This window comes from Saccopteryx bilineata, chromosome 1 (assembly GCF_036850765.1).
Source record: "Saccopteryx bilineata isolate mSacBil1 chromosome 1, mSacBil1_pri_phased_curated, whole genome shotgun sequence".
NCBI lineage: Eukaryota > Metazoa > Chordata > Mammalia > Chiroptera > Emballonuridae > Saccopteryx > Saccopteryx bilineata.
In genome coordinates this window covers 97,349,853-97,371,917 of record NC_089490.1, presented here as the reverse complement: position 1 = coordinate 97,371,917, position 22,065 = coordinate 97,349,853, and the positions used below count along the sequence as shown (strand labels likewise).

The 22,065-nt window shown below is 42.5% G+C and overlaps 1 protein-coding gene across 1 annotated transcript; it reads left to right on the top strand.

The window, feature by feature from the left end:
• Positions 1 to 1,050: 1,050 nt before the first annotated feature.
• NDUFA12 (NADH:ubiquinone oxidoreductase subunit A12) lies at positions 1,051 to 13,710 on the top strand. The gene is made up of 4 exons (XM_066253124.1): positions 1,051 to 1,201; positions 2,018 to 2,100; positions 4,591 to 4,678; positions 13,429 to 13,710. The coding sequence occupies exons 1-4, from the start codon at positions 1,116 to 1,118 to the stop codon at positions 13,607 to 13,609; spliced, it is 438 nt and encodes a 145-aa protein (XP_066109221.1). The 5' UTR covers positions 1,051 to 1,115; the 3' UTR covers positions 13,610 to 13,710.
• The last annotated feature ends 8,355 nt before the right edge of the window (positions 13,711 to 22,065 follow it).

Here is a 22,065-nt window from a genome sequence, read left to right as displayed (position 1 = left end):
TATAGCCACTAGAGATTTAGAGATAATGTTCACCTAATATCCTTTATATAGTTTAAAATGTTAAATATCCTGCACAGCGGGGCAGATGTGAGGGACGGTGATGTCATGGGATAGGACGTTGGGGTGGTTGGTGGTGACTGGCTGGTGTCCCTCCCTGCAAGCTAAGGCCCAGTGACTTACAGCATCCGCACAGGTACGGAGACGGCCTAAGTCCAGGACAGCTTCCTGACTAATGACATCCTTCTGAGATGCTGCCGCTGGTTGAATACTACAAGGGCGCTGCTGAATGGGTGAGATTCCATGAGGCCTGGAACCAGGAGCACGCTTACGTGACAAGCTGCAGCTCTCCCTCGGCAGCAGGACACCCACAGCAGGGACTGTGTGACGTGCTGAAGAGTCACAGCGCCTCAGGAAGGGTGCTGAGGCATCGGCCTCTGAGGGTCCAGGACTTCTCCTGGTCGGACTGAGCCCCTGCCCCACTCCTGGCAGCTCTGGGTGAAGGGGAAGGAGTTTAGGGATTTTGTTTGTGACTGTGTTGCTCTCTCTGTTCCTGTGTGACAGTTACAGTTATAAGATGGCAGGGGCTCAGATACTAAAGGAGAGAAGCCACTAAGTCACCAAATCCTTGAGAGCAGATAGTCATAGACTTTTCTAGGCCTCCTCGCTATTCCTACACAACGTTAGTATATGTACTCAATATCATTACGTGCTCAATAGTTAATCCCCTAATGGTGTCTTGTTTCTAAAGAATCTTGGCACTAGAAAGGAATTAGCCCGAGTCGATCATTTGAGATGAAAAAGCTCCACCGGGGAAAGCCTAGTCTAGGTGAGTTTTCCACCACATGTCCGGCCTTCTAAACGCAACTTCCTAGAGCTGGTGAAAGTTTATTGCGCCTTTGCCTCCCAGGGAAACCAACCGCACCTTCTCGGGAAATAGCAAAGTGACCGCGCGGGAGGTGGGGTGGGGTGGCTCCAGCTCTGCGCACGCGCAGAACCACCTCCGTTTACGACGTCCGAGTTGGGAACCTTTTGTGGTCGGGTCCCTACAGCTGAGTGTTGGCTTCCCTCCGGGTCATTTGGAACGGCGCACCCGAGGGCGGGGCCTGCGGGTCAAGATGGAGTACCTGCAGGTTTTGCAGCGCGCCCTGCAGCAGGTCACCGGCCACGGTGGCCTCCGAGGCTATCTCCGAGTTTTCTTCAGGTAGGCGGCCAGAGCCATGCTCTTGGCCTCTGGACTGGACCTGCGCTGGCTGGGTTCTTGGAAGGAGGGCGCGGGCTTGGGTCACCTTGGAAAAACCGCAGCTCTGGTCAAGGACAAACGGCCCTATCTCTGCCTTCCCGGGGCCGAATTCTCTTTCCAGGGGTCTCGCAAAGACAGAACCAAAGCCAGCTCTAGTGAAGGCGAGGGCACCTGGGCTACATCCCTGCCCCTGGAGAGTAATGAGCATTGCCAAACACTCACTGCGTGACCCCTAACCCCTTCAGTTACCTTCTCTGCAGCGGTGGTCCTAATGGTCCCTACTAGTCCTGACATTTATTGGATCCTACTAGCAGCATCGTCCGTGGAAGCCAATTGGAGATCCAGAATCGAATGAAAGCCAGAGCATTCATATCATTTTAAGATGAACACTTTGGCTTCCTGATTTCCTAAAGACTTTTGCTCCAGTGCCTCATGTCCTAGGGATAGTAAATAAAAGTAGTCTTGTAACTTAGATCTATATATTTAGTGTAATTTAAGAATATCACTTGGATCAGTTTATCTTGTGTTGTCCACTAGTAGGGGCAACATAAATAAGTATTCTAGAGCTCTTACCTGAAAGCTAATTCATCCGCAGTGGGTGATGTGAGCCTGGAGATGCAGGCTAGAAGTCTAAACCAGCGACATCTCCAAGCATTTCTTCATTTTTCTAGTGGATACAGCAGCCTTTGTTTCTGAAAGTTGGTGTTCTCACTTTATTAAGTTTGTGTTTTGAACAAAGAATCATTCTAAACTGTCTATTCTTTTGGGTATTCACAGGGCAAATGATGTGAGGGTTGGTACATTAGTGGGGGAAGACAAATATGGAAACAAGTACTATGAAGACAACAAGCAGTTTTTTGGTGAGTGCCTTATTATTTGGAATGAATAATGAGAGTGAGCTTGAGACTTGATTTGACTCTGTCTTCCATAATGTACAAGGAACTTCTTAGATGAATGTATAAATCTACATTTACTTTTTTTTCATGGGATTATGTCATGCATGTTGTTTATAAGTGGAAATAATTTTACATAAAAACCATGAGCCGTTTTTCCATATTAGTTAGTTGGCTATATCTACAGCTACCTTTCTTGTTTAGAGATTAGTTTTTGTTTTCTTATTTAAAATTTCTTTTCACAGCATTCTTAATAGCAGCACAATATTCCACTGTATAGAAGAACCATTATTTTTTTAAACACTTTACTACTGATAGACATTTAGATTGCCTTGAATTTTTTTTTTTTTTTTACTAGAAACAATGTTTCAGTGAACTTGCTTGTAACTACATCACATTCACTTGTTTAAATGTTCTAAGAATAAATTTCTGGAGGTGGAATTGTTGAGTCTGGTATACACATTTAAAATTTTGATATATTGTATCTGCTGTGAGATTGTTCAAGTCCAGCTCTATCATAATGGCCTTACTCTATGAAACCTTACCCAAAGTTTTCTTCATCTGCCTTCATGTTCCCCTGCCTCTTTGAATTATAATTTACTTTTAGTTATTCTTAAGATTGATTTCTGTAGTAGAAGAAGCAAATCCTGATTTAAATCTGTATTTCTTTAAATAGATATATTTGTCGGTTATATGTTTACCTAAGAAAACTAAAGTAAATGCAGATTACCTTTTGCTTATTGGTTTAAACCCCATTATAGTGATACATTTAATAGTCCCTGTTTGTGGGGTGGGGACAGTGAGGAATTAGGAGAAGGAATTAATATTTATTATGCACTTACCTGTCTAATGCTGAAATAGGTGTATGCGTGTGATATTTAATTTTCACAGCAACCTTAAGGTATAGGTATAATCATCTACTTTTATGGACAAAGAAACGGAGGCTCATAAAATTTGCCTAATCACTGATAAGTGACAGAGTCTTGATTGAAATGTAGGTTTTTGTCCATCTTAAGGACCCAATAGAAACAATCTTGTAAATTGTGGTTAGTCCTTCAACTATTCCATAGAAATGTGTAAAAAAATGCAGCAATATTTTTTTGATGACATGAACTGTCCTACTTATCTAACTATCATTTATAGTTTGCCTATTATGTATGATCACCAGTTTCTGTAAGGATCTCTAGAGATCATTTAAAAAACAAGTGTTGGGAAAGATGTGAAAAATAGGGCACCCTTGTGCACTGTTGGTGGGAATGTATATTGGTGCAGCCACTGTGGAAAACAGTATGGAGTTTCCTCAGAAAATTAAAACTGGAACTGCCTTTATTACCTAGCAATCCCACTTCTGGGAGTATAGCCAAAGAAACCTGAAACACTAATTTGAAAGAATGTATACATCCATATATATGTTCATTGCAGCATTGTTTATAATAGCCAAGATTTGGAAAACAGCCCATGTGCCCATCAGTAGATGAGTGGATAAAAAGCTGTGGTACATTTACACAGTGGAATTCTATTCAGCCATAAAAAATAAGTAACTCTTACTTTTTGCAACAGCATAGGTGGACCTGGAAAATATTCTACTAAGTGAAATAAGCTAGTCAGAAGAAGACAGACACCATGTGATTTCACTTATATGTGGAATATAAGGAACAAACTAAACTAAGAAGCAAAATAGAAACAGACTCATAAATACAGAGAACAGACTAATAGCTATCATAGGGGAGAGGAGTTGAGGGGCTGGGTGAAAAAGAAGAGATTAAGCAGAAAAAAAACAAAACCCACAACAACTCATAAACACAGACAACAATATGATGATTACCAGAGGGGAATGGGGGAGGTAGAAGAAGCAAAGGGGGGATAGATGGTGATGGAAGGAGATTTGATTTGGTATGATGAACACACAGCACAATACACAGATCATGTATTATATAGAATTGTACACTTGAAACCTATATAATTTTATTAACCAATGTTACCCCAATGAATTTAATAAAAATTTGAAGTACAAAACAATACTTACATGGAAACATAAAATTCAGGTATGATTTCTGTGAATACATTTCTCCTGCCCCCTTCTCAGGAGGAGCAGTTTCTCCTGGATGCAGAACTGGCTGGGAACACGTTTCCCTACCTTCTCCACTGCTTCTCGGCATGAGTGGAAGCCGAGGTTCTCCACTGTGGGAAAGGTCTGAACCCCGCCCACAGAGTAGGCTTAGTCCCTGTGCAGGGATTTTGCTGTGGCAACTGCCTGGCTGTTGATGAAAGCTTGGCATACAGTTCCTGGAGCTTGCCTTCACTATTACACCCAGGGTTCTAGTCATCCAACATTTCTCTTACAGAAGAGCACATAAAAGTTAATGAAAAGGTTGTCTTTGGTGTTATGCAATTATTATTTTTTTAGGGTTGTGTTTATTTTCTCAAATCTTTTTGAATGTTGATCTTTCCACTCAGGCCGTCACCGATGGGTTATATATACTACTGAAATGAATGGCAAAAACACATTCTGGGATGTGGATGGAAGCATGGTGCCCCCTGAATGGTAAGCCAAGTCAACATTTTTTTTTTTGCTTGGCAGTATTTGTTTTACTACACAAATATTTATGGGATAGCTTATTTATTTATAAGGCAGGCAGTAGTATGCTGAAAGCAATCTGTCTTGGTTATATAGCTCATAGTTTTTGTGGGTCAGGAGTTTGGATAAGATATAGCCTATATGGCTTGTCTCTGCTCCAGAATATCGGGCCTCAGATGGAAGATGCAAAGGCTGGATACTGGAATCATCTGAAAACTTGTTCACTCAGTGTCTGCAAGTTGATGTCGGCAGTCAACTGGGGCCATAGCTAGGACTTCCTCGGGCAAGTGCTCTGAGAAGGAGTGCCAGGCAGAAACCGTCTTGCCTTGTCCAGTTTAGTCTTGGAAATCATCCAGTATCTGTTTTGTATTTCATTGGTCAAGGCACTTAGAAAATTCTGCCCAAGTTTAATGGGAGAAAGCATAGATCCTGTCTCTTGATGGAGGTGTGACAATATCACATTGCATATTGGGAGATATATTGGTGCGGCTATCTGGGGGAAAAACAATATAGGGGGTCCTTGGGTTATGGCACAGTTCCGTTCCTACGACAGTAACGTAACCCAAATTTTGGTGTAAATTGAAACACACCCTAGCCTAAGTCATTTACCTACCCTAACACAGTTGTAAAATCATAATCTAGAGCCACAGAAAAAGGGAAAGGACATAAATATACTGCACTGTACACCGTACTGCTTATTCTTCTGCCGTGTGCAACCAAACTAGTTTGCCCACGTAGTACGACGCTAATGGTGTAAGCCAGAACACTCACATCTCAATTTTTTAAAGTTTTTATGGGAGTGAGCATTGTAAACTCGAAATGTTGTATGTCGAGACTATCGTAACTCCAGAACCCCTCTATGCTATAGTATCACCGGCTGTGGGAGAAGGGATCAGCCAGAACTCTGGCTCTGATCTCATTTGGCAGTTTGACCTTAAGCAAGCTCCTTAAGCAAGCTCCTTAACAGGACTTAGTTTTCTCACTCTAAGATGAGAATCCTCAAATTCTTTAGATCGCTAAAAACTATGATTTTATAATATAACTATGTTGATTTCTTTTTTTATTATTCATTTTAAGAGGAGAGAGAGAGAAAGAGATAGAGAGTAGGGGGTGGGAAGAACAGGAAGCATCAACTCCCATATGTGCCTTAACCAGGCAAGCCCAGGGTTTCAAACCAGTGACCTGAGCGATCCAGGTTGATGCTTTATCCACTGCACCACCACAGGTCAGGCCCTTATAAAACCATGTTGAAATGAAATTCTAAACGCTCTTACTTGAATTACCAAATGTTATATTAAATATTTCAGAACAAAGTGCTGATCTCGATTCCATAGGTTGCTGAAGTAATACCATTTGGTTGATATACAAGAAGATCTGAAGAGCTTTCTGATTAGTTTAGAAAGTGTTACCAAAAACAAACAAAACTAGAAATAAGTATATCAGATTAACTGACATTTTATTTTAAATGAACTTGATAATCAGAAATAGATTTTGGCTTTAGTGAGTAGCCACTGGGTAATATCAGAGTAGGTATTCACTTCCATTGTAAAGGCTCCGTTAGAAATCCAGACGTGTGACCTAAGTGAGTAAAGTGTGAGGCAGTAGTGAATAGTGAAGATTGTAATGAACCGAAAAGCACCCTCTGTCAGAGAGGACAGCTGCCCTGTTCACCTCTCCTCAGTTCCATCAGGTGAGAATTTGGCCAGGGGTTTCTAGATAAGATTTTTCAAAAGGAAGGGGAAATCTACTTCATGGTGAGATTCCTTGGGGTTTTTTTATATGTTAATTTAAAATATTTGTCAACTTAAATACAGCACTATTCAATATATGACAGAAATGTTCTATATCTGTTCTGTTCAGTAGGGGAGTCACTAGCCACATGTGGCCTTTTGGAACGTGGCTAATGTGACTAAGGAAGTGAATTTTTAATTTTATTTAAACTAAATGGGTTTCTTGAATGGATAAGATAGGTTTTTTTGTTGTTTTATTTTGTTTTAACATTGTGTGAGCTAATCAAACATGTTTTTAAGACGTCAGCCTACAACCAGGTTTTAATCACTAGTCTTCTACTTGGACCACTAGGAGCATTGACCCATGTCACTAATGTGGTCTGAAATCCATGGTATTGGATTGTGTCTTTATAATAAAACTAATTAGCTCTTAATAGCAGCACTGATGCTACATTTGAGGCTGGATGTTTTGCTCTTTTTTTTTTTTTTTTTTTCTGAAGCTGGAAACAGGGAGAGACAGACAGACTCCCGCATGCGCCCGACCGGGATCCACCCGGCACGCCCACCAGGGGCGATGCTCTGCCCACCAGGGGGCGATGCTCTGCCCCTCTGGGGCGTCGCCATGTTGCGACCAGAGCCACTCTAGCGCCTGAGGCAGAGGCCACAGAGCCATCCCCAGCGCCCGGGCCATCTTTGCTCCAATGGAGCCTTGGCTGCGGGAGGGGAAGAGAGAGACAGAGAGGAAAGCGCGGCGGAGGGGTGGAGAAGCAAATGGGCGCTTCTCCTGTGTGCCCTGGCCGGGAATCGATCCCGGGTCCTCCGCACGCTAGGCCGACGCTCTACCGCTGAGCCAACCGGCCAGGGCTGTTTTGCTCTTTTTGATGGAAATAATAACTTATGGTGTGTTAAGATCTGAGGACTAGTTTCAGGTTTAGAGCTGTCCACCTTCTCCAGAGGGATATTTGTATGTCAGGGCCATGATTCAGGACCAAGGTCTCAAAGTAGAATATTGGTTTTAGGGGGTGAGGTGTCCCAGTTTTTATTTGTTTAGTTGATTGTTTTGGGGTGGAATTGGTCCATGGAGAATGTAGAAGACAGATGAGCTGTCTTGAGACCTGTCTCCTTCAAAGCACTCATCTAACATTGGTGCTCAGGGTTTGTATTTTGGGAGAGTCGAGGCTTGTGGAGGGAACTGATTTAAACTGTGTGAAGTGAAACATTTAAAATTATAAACTATTAAAAAGATCTGAAAAGATAAAAGTACTAGTCAGCCCAGCAAGCCCTTTTATATCAGATGAAAAAGAAGCTGACAGCTTTAGAAGACATCACCTAGCAGTTGCCTGAGGGCATTTGAGGATGGGAGCTAAATTTCTTTGTGGGGTGGAGCCTCCTCTGCAGGCTAAGTACCTCTGATGAGCCCTGTTTGTAAGGGAAGCTTACAGGCCCATGATGTCTTTGTCAGAAGAAGTGATGTGGGCCAAGCTCAGCAGTTTGTTTCCCAGACTCCCTTTTGCTGAGCGTCGTGTATTGTGGAATTCTAAATCTGGATTGTTACCTGTGGTTTGATTCATGAATAAGTTTAAAGTAGAGTTGATTTACTAGAGAGCCAGTTATTATCTTACATGTAGAATAATGGATAAGTAAAATTTATCATCTTTATGCATTCAAATAACTATTTATTTGTTGCATAATTGTCAGGTGCAAAGACCTATTGCAGGCACAGGGGATACAACAGTGAATAAAACAAAAGTCCTTGCTCTCATGTGAGGAGACATAAAAACAAATATGTATTTTAGGCAACAGTGAACACAAGGAAGATGATATGGAGCTGGCATTCATAAAGGGATAAAGAGCATGGGAGGAGCGGGTGGCTGCTTCATACTGGGGTAGTAAAGATTTCTTCAAGGAAATGACATTAGAAGGGGTGGTGAAGAGCTCCAGGCAGCAGGAACCACAGGTGCAGAAGTCCTGTGTATTAGAGATGTATTGCTTATATTCAAAGAACAGCAATGTGGCCAATTTGCCTGGAACCGAATGAGTAAGGGGAAGATATTAGGAAACGAGGTAGGAGAAGTAGGTAGGGCCCAAATCATGTAGATCTTGTAAGTCATGGCTTTTTTTCTAAATTGTTTGGGGGTCATTGGAAGAATGGTCTGTTTTACAATTTTTTAAAAATTGAGAATAATGCCAGATTTTCTGAAAAGTTACAAGTCTTTGAATCATTTCTAATTAAGTTGCCAAAATGATGCCCTATCACTTCTGAATACTTCTGTGTATAATTCCTGCAAGTAGGGACATTCTCCTAGTTACACATGATATAACCATCAGAGTTAGAAAATCACCACAGTATACCACTACTGTGTAATCTTCAGACCCCATTCAGGTTTGGCCAGTTGTCCCAACAACATCCATGGTAGCAACAGGATCTGATCATGCATTCTATGTGTATCTTCTTTCTCTCTAGTCTCTTTCACTGTGGATTGGTTCCTCAGTTTTTCCTTGTTTCTTATGACCTTGAAACTTTTGGAAATTACAAGCCAGTTATGTTACAGAAGGTCCATCAGTGTGGGTCTGTCCAGTGTTTCCTCTGGCGAGGCTCAGACTATGCTCCTTGGCAGGAATGTCACACAAGCACTGTCAGGTTCTTGTTGCATCCTTGCTCTCTGGTAGTTTATACAGTTGACCCTTGAACAACATGGATTTGAGCTTGCCTGGGTCCACTTATGTTAGCTAATTGCCACCATCTCTACAGTAATGCACAGTCTTTTTATTTTATTTATGTATTTGAGAGAGACAGGAAGGGAGAGAGAGGGTGAGAAGCATCAACTTGTAGTTGCTTTCACTTTAGTTGTACATTAATTGCTTCCTGTATATGCCTTGATTAGGCCTGAGCCATTGTCCCCTTACTCAAGCCAGCGACCTTGGCCTTTTCATGCCAGCAACCTTTGGGCTCTATCTGGCGGGCTTTGGGATTGAGTGGATGATTCCCCCCGCCCCCCAAGCCAGCAACCCCCTACTCAGAACCAATGAGCTCGGGGTTTGGAACCAGCAACCTCAGCATTCTGGGTTAATGCTTTATCCACTGCACCACCACAGGTCAGGCACAAAAGTCTTTATTTTCATTTTTATGGTGGTGAATTATAACAGTAAGTAATCAGTATGTACTAAAAATTTGACAAGGTAAAATGTTACTGAGGATAGCTTGGTAGAAAGTTTAGACTGTTTTATGCATAGTATTATTAATTACTGTTTTCACTTAACATTAGAAACAAAGCTGCTTTTGTATGGTTTGAAGTATTAGAACTCAGATTTTTTGAATCAAGTACTTAAAGAAAAAAGTGACATGGCTTGTCTAGATTTTTATCTACTGTGTATATGCTTTTTCCCCTTGTTTATTTCTAAGTAACATATCTTTTCTTCCTCTATGTAGTACACTAGTCTCTCCTTCTTATATATTGCTTTTTCTTATTAAAATTAAGGGTTAAGTTATTTAGGTAATATATACATACATTCTTTTTTTAAAAAAATAGGTTTTAGAGAAAGAGGAAGGGAGAGAAAGAAACATCAATTTATTTTTCCACTTATTTATGCATTCATTGATTGATTCTTGCATGTGCCCTGACTGAGGATCGAACCCGCAACTTGGAGTATCAGGAGATGCTCTAAGCTACCGGGCCAGGCCCCATACGGACGTTCTTTTTAAAATAATAATATGTGTTGGCCTGACCTGTGGTGGCGCAGTGGATAAAGCGTCGACCTGGAAATGCTGAGGTCGCCGGTTCAAAACCCTAGGCTTGCCTGGTCAAGGCACATATGGGAGTTGATGCTTCCAGCTCCTCCCCCCTTCTCTCTCTCTCTCTCTCTCTCTCTCTCTTTCTCTTTCTCTGTCTCTCTCTCTCCCCTCTCTAAAAATGAATAAATAAAATAAAAAAAAATTAAAAAAAAATAATAATATGTGTTAAAACATTTTCATTTTTAACAGAAAACAATTTTGTCCTTAATGAATTTTCCAGTACATGGTTCAGTTAAATATTTTTGATCTTGTAAAATTAATTTACTTAGGATACTTAACATCATTGTGGTCAGGTTGGTTTTTGGTTGGCATAGATGTTCTAGATGCTTGGGGAGAGAAGCAGGATGGCAGGTGGGGGAATGCTTGGAGGTGGCAGGAATCAGGGACGATTCATAGATGGGCTGAGAGGTTGGGTAGACGGTGGTACCATTCATTCAGATGGGAAGACTGGGAGAAGAGTAGGTTCGGGCTGTTTTTCACCTTTTATGACTTATCTTTTAATATCTTTTGTCCATTTTTCTAAACTTAATAATAGTTATATAACTTTCTGCTAGTCTTATTGGTAGTCTCACTAACTTTCTCAGCCAGTTTAAGTAAGTTTGTATTTTTTTGTCCTTTAAGAAAACAATTGATATAAAATGAAGTGGTTCTAGACCGGCTGCGTCAGTCTTCTGGACAATGCTCTTAGTCCCCTGGCATCTTTAATTGGAATAAAAATGACCCGGCTGAAAACCTGTTTTGCAAAATCTCTGGTGTGGAAATCTAAAAGATAACGTTTCCTTAGCCTTTATTTAATACTAATTATAACAGAAGGCTTATGCTAGCCCAGCAGATAATAACCTTTTTTGTCTCTTATAGTTCCTTCCACTGCCATGATGAGAATAAATTGTTTACTCATCCTCTGTTGCCAGTAGCCTTCCTGCATAAACTTTCTGATTTTATGTATTGTGGTAATAAGTATCTTTTAGTTTTCTTGAACCTTTTCTATTTCTTCATGAGCTCTTCAAGTCCTCACTTAGCTGAGTAAAACACAAATCTTTTGACTATAGCTCCTTAAATATTATTTTACCCTTCAGAAGTCTTAACAGCAATTATTTGAATAAAAGTTTCTTTAGTTACTTAAGGTGACTCATCAGGGTTTAAATATCTCTGCTTTGCCTTAAGTTTACATGTAGTCCCTTGATAAGTTAACAAACAGCCTTGGTTTTGACAGCTGTTCCTTCCCTGAGTGGCGAGTGGAGCCTGTCTCACCAGCAACATCTCACAAGGTTTCAGAACTCACATTAATCTTCATAGTTTATTGGTCCAGGTCACTTTCACTTATCCCCAGTTTCCTCTGGAGGATGTGATAGGGCCAGCAGCCCAGGGTGTACAGACTTCTTTATTTTTCATTGTGTTAGCTGATCATAATACTCAACTCAAATACAGCAACAATAATAATAACTTATCTCTATTTTTAATGGTTTTAGTCACTTAATAATTATATCTATCAATTACTGCTAGCAGATATATATTTTTATTTTATTTTATTTATTTTTTATTTTTTTCAGAGTGAAGGAGGGAGAGACAGGAAGGGAGAGAGAGGGAAGAGAGAGATGAGAAGCATCAACTTGTAGTTGCTTCACTATAGTTGTTCATTGATTGCTTCTCATACTGGCCTTGACTGGGTGCTCAAGCTGAGCCAGTGACCTTTGGGCTCAAGCCGACAAGCCCATGCTTAAACTGGTGACCTCGGGTTTTTGAACCAAAGACCTCAGGCTCTATCCAGGTCGAGGCTCTATCCACTGTGCCACTGATCAGGCAACAGATATTCTTGAACTTATATAGCATCATGCATTTTTCTTACTGTCGTTAGTGTTGATTATTTTACTGAAACCTCCTCCTGTTGGCCTTTTCTCTGTAGCTGGGCTATTCTTTATTTTCCTTGGAGTTGCAGCGCTACACCTGTTTCCTCACTCCCTTTCTTCATAGGGTCATATCTGCCTTATGAGCTCTGAGCCATGAGGGGTCTGTGACGAATTCTCTCTCTCTCTCTCTCTCTCTCTCTTTTCTTATATAAACTCAGCTTGGCTTCCTGCTCCATTCTACTCATTGTACCCAGGACAGTGATCCTTCCTTTCTCTCTCATTAGAGAGATATTCCACTGTGTCCTCCAAGGAAAGTAGCCAGCTTCCTTCTGTAGGCCGGATTTCAGCCAATCTCCTTTCCATTAAATGGTTAAACACTTAAAGCTGAAATACTTGTGAGCTTTGAGCTGTGATGTAATCATTTAAGGTAACAAATTCTGTGTCCTCTGGTGTTGGGACTTGGCTTGTGTGCGGAGACTCTCCTCCCTCCCTCGGCCTGGCTTCCAGACCACCGCTGCGTGAGCCAGCGCAGCCCATGCACGCGGCAGCTCCGGGGCGGCCTCTGGCGTCTCGTAGGAACACTGTGTAGCTCATCAATTTTAAAATATATTTTTGCATCTAAAATTAGGATACATACTCTAATCAATAGTGTCATAATTTAATTGGCAGCATTTTTCTTTCTTAGAGATAGAGAAAATAATAGTGTATCTTAAAATTGTTGGAGTCCTAGATTTGATGAAATACAGTAAGAATAATAGCAATAGCTAACCTTTGTTAAATACCTACTATGCACAGGAATTTTTCTAGATGCTTTATGTGTATTATCTCATTTAGTTCTTATACCATCCTTAGAAAGATGTTCAGATGAAACAACTAAGACACACAAAAGTTCAGCTAAAGATTTGAGCTCAGGCAACAAAATAGCTCCAGAGCTGCCCTTTTAGCCCTCTTCCCACCATACTACACTGCCTCTTCATAACTGTCTCTTTTGGCCTCGGCCTGTTGGCTCAGTGGCATGCAGATGTTCCAGGTTCGATCTCCAGGCTGGGCACACATGAGAAGCGATCATCTCCTTCTCTTCCTCTCCCTCTTCCCCTTCTCTCCCTTTTCTCCTCCCACAGCCAGTGGCTCGTGGCTTTGAGCATCAGCCTTGGCACTCAGGAGAACTTGGTTGGTCCGACTGTCAGCCTCAGGCGCTGAAGATAGCTCAGTTGATTTGAGCATCATCCCCAGACGGGGGTTGCCAGGTGTATCCCAGTCGGGGTGCGTGCGGGAGTCTGTCGCTCTGTCTCCCCTCTTCTCACTTAAAAAAGTAAATAAATAACTGTCTTTTTTTCCCTCTTTAAGGCATCGTTGGCTTCACTGTATGACTGATGATCCTCCAACAACAAAACCTCCTACTGCTCGTAAATTCATTTGGAAAAACCATAAGTTCAACCTCAGTGGCACTCCAAATCAGTATGTACCTTATTCCACCACTAGAAAGAAGATTCAAGAGTGGGTCCCACCTTCAGCGCCTTACAAGTAAAGATAATGGAAAACAATTTAACATGTAAAATACGGGGCTTTTGATGTAATTGCACTTTTGCTGCTCACTGGTAACTTTATTAAAATTATTTGATTAAACAATGTCTTGTGCCTTTTTGCCCTTAACTTTGTCATGTATCAATTACAGAACAGAGGCTTACGAAACGTGGTTGGTGTAGACTTCTGTTGGGTGGCTGCCCGGTTTACAGCTCCCCCTGCCAGTGGTCACGTTTGCGTCTCTTTACCCTGCCTCACTGCCGTAGCTGACCATAGGGGAAGACCCAAATCTGAGCTGAGGCCAACAGGTTTTTTTCAAGGGAATGTGAAATCTGAACAGAGAGAGAGGTTAAGAGCCACCAGAGCTGTATGGCTTCTGTGGTCGCTCCCTCTGAGGAGAAAGTTTTCAGAGATTTCTATTTCCTGAGCTTTGGCTTTTTCACAGCTGATTTGGATTTATGAACCATCCAGGGTCCATCTAATACATTCTTATTTCTTTAAGCTAGCTAGGGTCATGGACTTTTTTGTTGCTGTTTGAAAACAAAAGAACTTTAGGCCCTGGCCGGTTGGCTCAGCGGTGGAGCGTCGGCCTGGCGTGTGGGGGACCCGGGTTCGATTCCCAGGCAGGGCACATAGGAGAGGCGTCCATTTGCTTCTCCACCCCCCCCCCTTCCTCTCTGTCTCTCTCTTCCCCTCCCGCAGCCAAGGCTCCATTGGAGCAGGGATGGCCCGGGCGCTGGGGATGGCTCCTTGGCCTCTGCCCCAGGTGCTAGAGTGGCTCTGGTCGCTGCAGAGCGACGCCCCGGAGGGGCAGAGCATCGCCCCCTGGTGGGCAGAGCATCGCCCCTGGTGGGCATGCCAAGTGGATCCCGGTCGGGCGCATGCGGGAGTCTATCTGACTGTCTCTCCCCATTTCCAGCTTCAGAAGGGTACAAAAAATAAATAAATAAATAAAAATGAAAAAAAAGAACTTTAATACTCAGATTTCTTCCAGAAAATAGGTGGTAAGCAAAAGACCTTTAAGGAAATGAGGGGTCTTTGGTGTTGGTGTCTGGTTCGGACGAAGACAGTGTATTCTGGATAGAAGGCTGACAGCTTCACCAATCAGGGAGCTTATCAAACTGCTGGTTTTAGTTACCAGGAGCCAGGAGCTTCCTGAGGATAAGGCCCTTGGATACTGGTTAGCATCTGCCATAGAACAAGATAATGGGACTGGAAAAGAATGTAAGGATTATGGAGTCAGAGAGTTGCTTTCAAGGGCACTGGATAATTTAAAGGAAACAATGAGCCTTGCTTCCCAAATCTCAAATTATTAAGTGAAGCTCTGAGCAATTATATGACTTAGCTAATCCTAAGTGTCTTACATGAAAATTAAGGGACAGAGTGGGGCCCTGGTTGTTGGTATAGGAATACTTTGAAGTGTTGGAGACCAAAAAATCAACAGGAATTTTAGAGTTTGGATATCTGGGGGACAGAGGTGCTGGGAGCTGACTGTAAGCTGGCAGTCTGCTCAACCCCACCTGCCTGATTGAGTTGCAGGGGACTGTGCTTCAGTACTCGTCCTGCCTCCCATGTTCCCCAGAAGGGCTGGAAGGAAGTTACTTTTTTGTATAGGATTGTGTATGTTAAGTATTGGTGGGGGGTTTTCTACACGTGGTGGAGTTCTTGGGTTGCCTTGGAAATGTCATTGCATTGCTAATTTCCACCTTGCCCAGGATACTAAAGAAGGATGTGGCTAGGGCGGTGGCCTTGTTTTTGCGGCTCTGCCTGGGCAGGAGTTACTGCTGGCAAGGAGCTGTGGCTTCCTATCAAAACCCATCTTTTATATGTCTTTAGTTCTTTGTCTGTATTTATTAATTTTGTACCGTTTCCGCTCAAGACCCTGAATATACTTGTCTCACGGGTTGCGACCTGGAAGGAGCTAGAAAGTCCCTGGTTGCACTTTAGCGTCACCTAGGGTAATTTTCCATTCTAGAGGCACAAGCTATTAAACCAGCACCTCGGAGAGTTCCAACCCAGTAATTCCATTGCAGCTAAGGTTGTGAACTACTGAGCTAAAGAAAGTTCTGAACTATTCTTTCTCAGTTGTAGGAATCTAAAGTTTTCTGGTTTTCTTTTTTGTTTTGGGTTGGGTTTTTTTTTTTTGTATTTTTCTGAAGTGAGAAGCGGGAGTGAGGGGGTAGGGGTGGGGGGTGGAGGCTGACAGACTCCCCCATGGGCCCAGTCAGGATCCACCCGGCATGCCCACTAGGGGGCAATGCTTTGCCCCTCTGGGGCATTGCTCCACTGCAATTGGAGCCATTCTAGCGCCTGAGGTGGAGGCCATGGAGCCATCCTCGGTGCCCTGACCGACTTTGCTCCAGTGGAGCCTTGGCTGCAGGAGGGGAGGAGAGAGACAGAGAGCAAGGAGAGAGGGAAGGGTAGAGAAGCAGATGGGTGCTTCTCCTGTGTGCCCTGGTCAGGAATCAAACCCAGAACTTCCATATGCTGGGCTGACGCTCTACCACTGAAGGAATCTAAAGTTTTCTTACAGCCTCCCTACTGAGAATCCTTTACTTAGCTGGGTCAGGCTGAATTTTGTGCCCTCAGGGGAGACTAGGTTAAGTTTGCTGTTTTGGGCAGCTGTCTGTGATTTGCTGATGGCCCAGTAGAGCAGGACCAAACACTACAAGGTGTCCAGTGCACGTTTGAGATTTCATAATGATCATCTACCTACTGCTTCAGTAACTTTTCTGCCAGGGCCTAAAACATTGCTTTCTAATGCCATGAGGGACAGATTGGCAAGGGAAACTTTTGGGCAATTCGAAGTTCTGTCCTGGCTTGCCATTTCTTTTTGGGTCAGACATGTCGGAGGTTCACCCATGGGTGTGTTCTTCACGGGAGGAAGAATGCGGAAAGGTAGTAAGTAGTAACTGTCTGACCTACACCATCTTTCACCATGTTTAGGTGATCTTAGAGTCAGGCATGAAAGCAACAGGCAGCTACCTTAGGTTTTAACCTGATATTTTTAAAAGCCCACTTGATAGGTCTAGGTAACAGACATTTGAATCAAGCTACATAATCACAGCTTCTCAATTCCTAGACCTGAGTTGATTTTAGGGACCAGAACCCTTGATTTAAGGGCTGTGCTATAATAAGAAATGTGTTTTATGAACCTTGCACCCAGCTACTTTAGGTGATACGTACTTGGAAGAGAGAGATCCAGAGTTTTCAGGGATCAGTGGATACTTGTTCTAAGTAGCATGAACTTTGGGGGGATTGAGAACACTGGCCCCTGGTCAGAATAGAGGTTATGGGTCGGAGATTGGACCCCATCTCACTGCAAGCCCACTCAGTGGGACCCTGAACTCTTCCTCTTCCTGACTCTCTTGTTTATTTCCTCAGCTCCCAAGTGTAGCTAGGATGCATGTCCTTTGCAAAACCTCAACATTGGCTCCCTGCTCGGAGGAGTAAGTTCCCGTGATAGAAGGGCCAAGGGGGAGCCATTGGTGCATACAGTTCCTAGCAAAATAAATAAAAAAGCATTATGTCTTTGGGGGTAATTACAGAAATTAGCACAACCATCAAAGGGTAGAAAGAAATGGGGTGATCTGTCAAACCCCCAACTGTAAAGTGAACTTCCATTTTGACCAGGGAGAAAGATTGATGGGTCTTGGAGAATGACAGTGGACTATGTCAAAACTTATATGAGGCCGATCCAGATTATCCCTGCTGTTCCTGAAATGGGCTCTATTGAAGCAACTTGGTACATACAGCCTCTGGCGTTTGATCTGTAACTATTGGTCTAATCACTGCATTTTCATCCATACTGGTTTGCAGAGTTCACTAGCACTTTGCTTTTACCTGGCAGAGATGGAAATAACCTTATAAATCTGTCCCAAAGATGCCAACTTCAGCCATTTGCTGCATGGGGACATTTAATACATCACCAAACCACAGGATGTCACATTAGCACACCGTCGATACAGGGCAGGAAACACCAGATACACTAATGCCTTGTTGATACACATATATTCCAAAGGATGAATGAACTTCACAGCTCATGAAAGTAAAAGCACTTGGCTGCTTAGTAATATCTCCAGGGTTTCAGTGGTGTAGTACGTGTTGAGTTAGCCCCTTGGGCATCAAGGACAAATTGCTACATCTTGTCTATTTTACAACTAAAAAAAGCATAGTACTTTGTGGTAGAGACAGCATATAGGACATAGGTGTTTTGCAATTACTTACTAGGTAGCCTGAAAAACTGTCAGGGCAAAGAGCAGTCTCTGTAGGAGGCCCAGGCTGCCACCCAAGCAGCTCTCTGCCCCTCAGCCCCCTCAACATAACTGGGGGATCAGGATACTTGCTGGAGTCAGAAACAAGTCTCTCCAGGAGTCCAGAGAAATCACAACGGAAGCCCGCAGGATTCGGGAGCAAGGCCATGGACCCCTTCAGGAAGATCCCTCTTTTCCTTTCCAGCAGCAGCTCCAATTTGCTTCTGGTGTGTTGGGGACCACGGGACATAAGGTTCTCTCTGATCCACCTACTCATAAAGTTGACCATTTTTAGTAACACTCTATCACTTGGCAGGTTGGGCCAGAGCAGGCCACGAAGGCCTTTTGTTTGTGTGAGCATATTTCTTCCCGTTCTGTGCTATTAACTGCACTATTCCCACACCTTGTGCCTCCCAATCCGCCCCTGTGCCCTCGTGGAGGGTTGTTGGCCAATGAACTGAGAATGAAAAGAAGCCCAGCCCGGTTTGTAGCTGTTGAACAGTATGCACTACCAGATAAAGTGTGCTATTGGGCCCCACACCCCTATCCGCAGCTGCCCTGAAGGACAGCAGAGGGCAGGATTTCAGCAGGAATCGGGCAGGATTTCAAGCAAAGCCTTTTCTCATGTATTTTGACTGGAAGGAACATGCTGGAGTCAGGCTTTATAACCAACCAGAAACTTGAACAGAGCAACACTGAAAATTGGTGTGAAAGTTTTGGCAAGAGCTTTACAAATGAATCTTGAAGATTGGACCTAGAATCCCCAGAGATTTAGAACAAAGCAGCCATATGCTGATAGGGTCATCTCCTGAGCACAAGTTCTTATCTCAGCGTTGGCTTCTAGAGGAACACAAGACAGAACACAAGACAAAACACATCATCATAGGGCAACAGCTTCATGGTGGGAAGTTCATTTCATTGAACTTCTTCCACTTTGGGGAAGCTTGATTTGTTTCATGGAAATGGGGTGTCATTCTAAATTGGGATCTGCCTTCCCCGCCTATCATTCCTTGCACAACACCAACATTCATGGACTTAGAATGCCTCTGCTTGTTGTACATAGGATAGTGTCCCTGGCCAAGAAACCCACATCACAGAAAGAGGCAATGGACTGTGGGTATCCCTGCTTGTGTTCCTAACAAGCCCTGTCTGCCTCTCAGACATCATATTTCTGATTTTTCCCTCTTAACACCTACCATATGTCAGGCACACCAACCTTCTTTCTATTTTTCCTTTTTAAATTAAATGCATTGGGGTATCACTGGTTAACAACATTATGTAAATTTCTGGTACACAATTTTATAATAAATCATGTGCATATTGTGTTGTGTGCTCACCACCCAAGGTCTAGTCTCATTCCTTCACCATATATTTGACCCCTTTTACCCTGTTCTTACTCTGGTAACCACCATACTGTTGTCTGTGTCTATAAGTTTGTTTGTTTATTTGTTCATTTGTCACTTTCTGTTTCTGTCCCACACGTTAGTGAAATCACATGGTTTCTATCCTTTACTGTCTGGCTTATTTCACTTAACTTGATGCTCTGAAAATTCATCCATGTTGCCCTTCATTGTCTTTCACGGCTGAGCAGCGCTCCATTGTATATATATTGTATCTATGTACCACATCTTCTTCACCCAATCATTGGTCAGAGGGCATGTAGGCTGTTCCCATGTCTTGGCTATTGTGAATAATGCTGCAGAGAACATAGGGGTGCAGGTATCTTTACAAACAGTATTTTCAAATGTTTCAGGTAGATACCCAGAAGAGGGATTGCTGGGTCATATTATAGCTCTATTAATTTTTTTGAGGAAACTCCATAATTGCTGTACTAATTTAAAGTTCCACCAGTCATGGTGGTAGGGTGTGTGTGCGTGTGTGGGGGAGTCTCTTTTCTCCATTTCCTCTCCAACACTTGTTATTTCTTGTCTTGTTAATAATAGTCATTCTAACAGGTGTGGGATAGTATCTCATTGTGGTTTTGATTGGCATTTCTTTAAACATCCAGGTTCACTCTTGTCTTGGGGCCTTTGCACTTGCTGTTCCTTCTGCCTGGAATAGTGATAATCTTTGTGTAGCTCCCTCTTTTGTATCAGTGATGTCTCACTTTACCAGTATCACCTCTTCAGCAATATCTGTGTCCCTCTAATCTAATGCAGCTCTCTTGAAATGTCCTATTATTTTAAAAATTTATGTAAATTTGCTTGTTTCATCATACTTATCTTCATGACACTTTTTGATCCTTTCTGAGAGAAGGCATGAACAAGACTTTTCCAGTAAATGATCTGTGTGTTCAGTATTTACTGAACACCGACTGTCCCCCTGATGTGGAACAGTATTGATCAGATTGAATAATTTTGCTAGAGGTGAGATGATGACTTAGCAGCAGCCCTGAACAGCGAATTCTGATTTTTTAGGAAGCAATAGCCCGGTAGGTTTGCAGCCCTGTGGAGAATAACATTGAAGTATGCAAACAGTTATAAATAAGAAACTTACAATGTTTTATTGAGCAATTTTTGTAGGTGAAAGAAAAGAATACACTAATTGCCATGATGGTGTACTGTGTTTCCAAAAGGATTGGTGATTATCTCAAGGGTTTGTAATCACTTGTATGATCAGCTTGCAAAGACCTTTAGGCGTGTGTCTCATATTCCTACTTATGGAGAAATCCCATTTATAAGATTCTCCTTAGATAAAAGTTAATTCATACACTGGTGCCAAGTGTCCATGGGTATGAAGTGGAGTTGCATGGTAAGTCCACAGTAATCAAGCCACATTTGTGAGCTCTGGCTGCGGGAAGGTCATATTCCTAAGACTTATGGAAATACTGGCATTACAGAAGGAGACGTGTTATGATAGATCATTTAACAAACGCATTGGGACAGAACTGGTTTTGGAAAATTGTTGACCAAACTGATGTCTTGTGTTGATCCACCCTCTTGGCTCAGAGCAAAGTTGCTACACAGGGCCACTATGTTGTACATTTTCCCTATGTGCAGACAGTGTGAAAGTGTCCCTTGGAGTTGTGGACACGTTTGTTCTGGGTCACCCACCAGGATATGTCAGGGAGACAACCTCGTTCCTGGAAAGCATACGTGTGAACGTCTGTGGCCTGTGCTTGCACACATCCTTTCCCTTGCTTCTGTTATGGGATCCTGACCTCTCTTAGGGATCATCTTTGCCCTACTTGCAACAATAAGGATCAGAAAATTTGCACCTACTCTCTCATTCTCAGAGTATTGCATCTCATTGTCTTCCGTTATTGGTTCAGGAATGAATAAGTGACTCAAGACAGGCCGATATAATTCAAGCCCAGGACTTTAACGGTACATGCTGGAGAAACAGAATTCCTCCTCTATAAGACTTGAAGCTTGAAGGATAGATGCCACTGGTGGCTGGGAGGCACTACATTAAGGAAGGCAGTCTGAAAGGGAAGTCAGTGCAAAGGGAAGTGGAGTCAGGAGAGGTAACAGGACAGATTCCTGACCATGGTGTTTAACACACCTGGCTCTAGATGGGCCTGGAGCTAGAATTCATTTAGACTTTTCAGTTATGTAAACCAATACATTTTCCTAGCATTATTTTCCTGGATCTAGATTGACTTAGGCTTCTTTCACTTGCAACTGAATGTCTTCACTCAAACAACATCCTTATGAAATTATTACCTCTCTTCTGTAGCAATGGAATTTGTTAATGGTATGCACAACCTTTTTTACTAGCTGTAACCCTGATTATGAATTTCTGATTCATAAATATGGGCATATGACAGGCCAGTGGTGCTTGTTAGGAATTATTGGTATAAACTAGTAAGTATCTTAGAAACTCAAACTTGTGTTGCAGTGGATGCATCCACTCCATAAAGCCTCCGCATGTGTACTGAGGATCTATCTAGGTCTTTAAAGTCCTTGGATCTGAGAGCTCTCCTTAGGGAGTCCAGTTACAGAGAGACCTGCAGATGTGCACGTTTGGCTGCATGTAGCCTGGACTTGGAACTTTGAGCCACAATAAAATTGCTAAAAAATTAACAATCATGTCTGTGTCACTAAATAAGACTAAGCAGTGACTCCATGATCTTACTTGATTTATGATATTCTTTTCAAAGCAATGGAAAGAGAACAAAAACTTATATGCCATAAAATCTGCATCCTCACTTGAAATTTAAATTTTAAGTTACCCTGAAAATTGTTTTCATAGGGATGAAAAGCTA

Bases quoted from the DNA above. Each gene is read 5' to 3' on its own strand.
- NDUFA12 (XM_066253124.1), top strand. From the start codon at position 1,116: ATGGAGTACCTGCAGGTTTTGCAGCGCGCCCTGCAGCAGGTCACCGGC. The intron at 2,101-4,590 runs GTGAGTGCCTTA...CTTTCCACTCAG, and splicing joins AGACAACAAGCAGTTTTTTG to GCCGTCACCGATGGGTTATA. The intron at 4,679-13,428 runs GTAAGCCAAGTC...TCCCTCTTTAAG, and splicing joins AGCATGGTGCCCCCTGAATG to GCATCGTTGGCTTCACTGTA.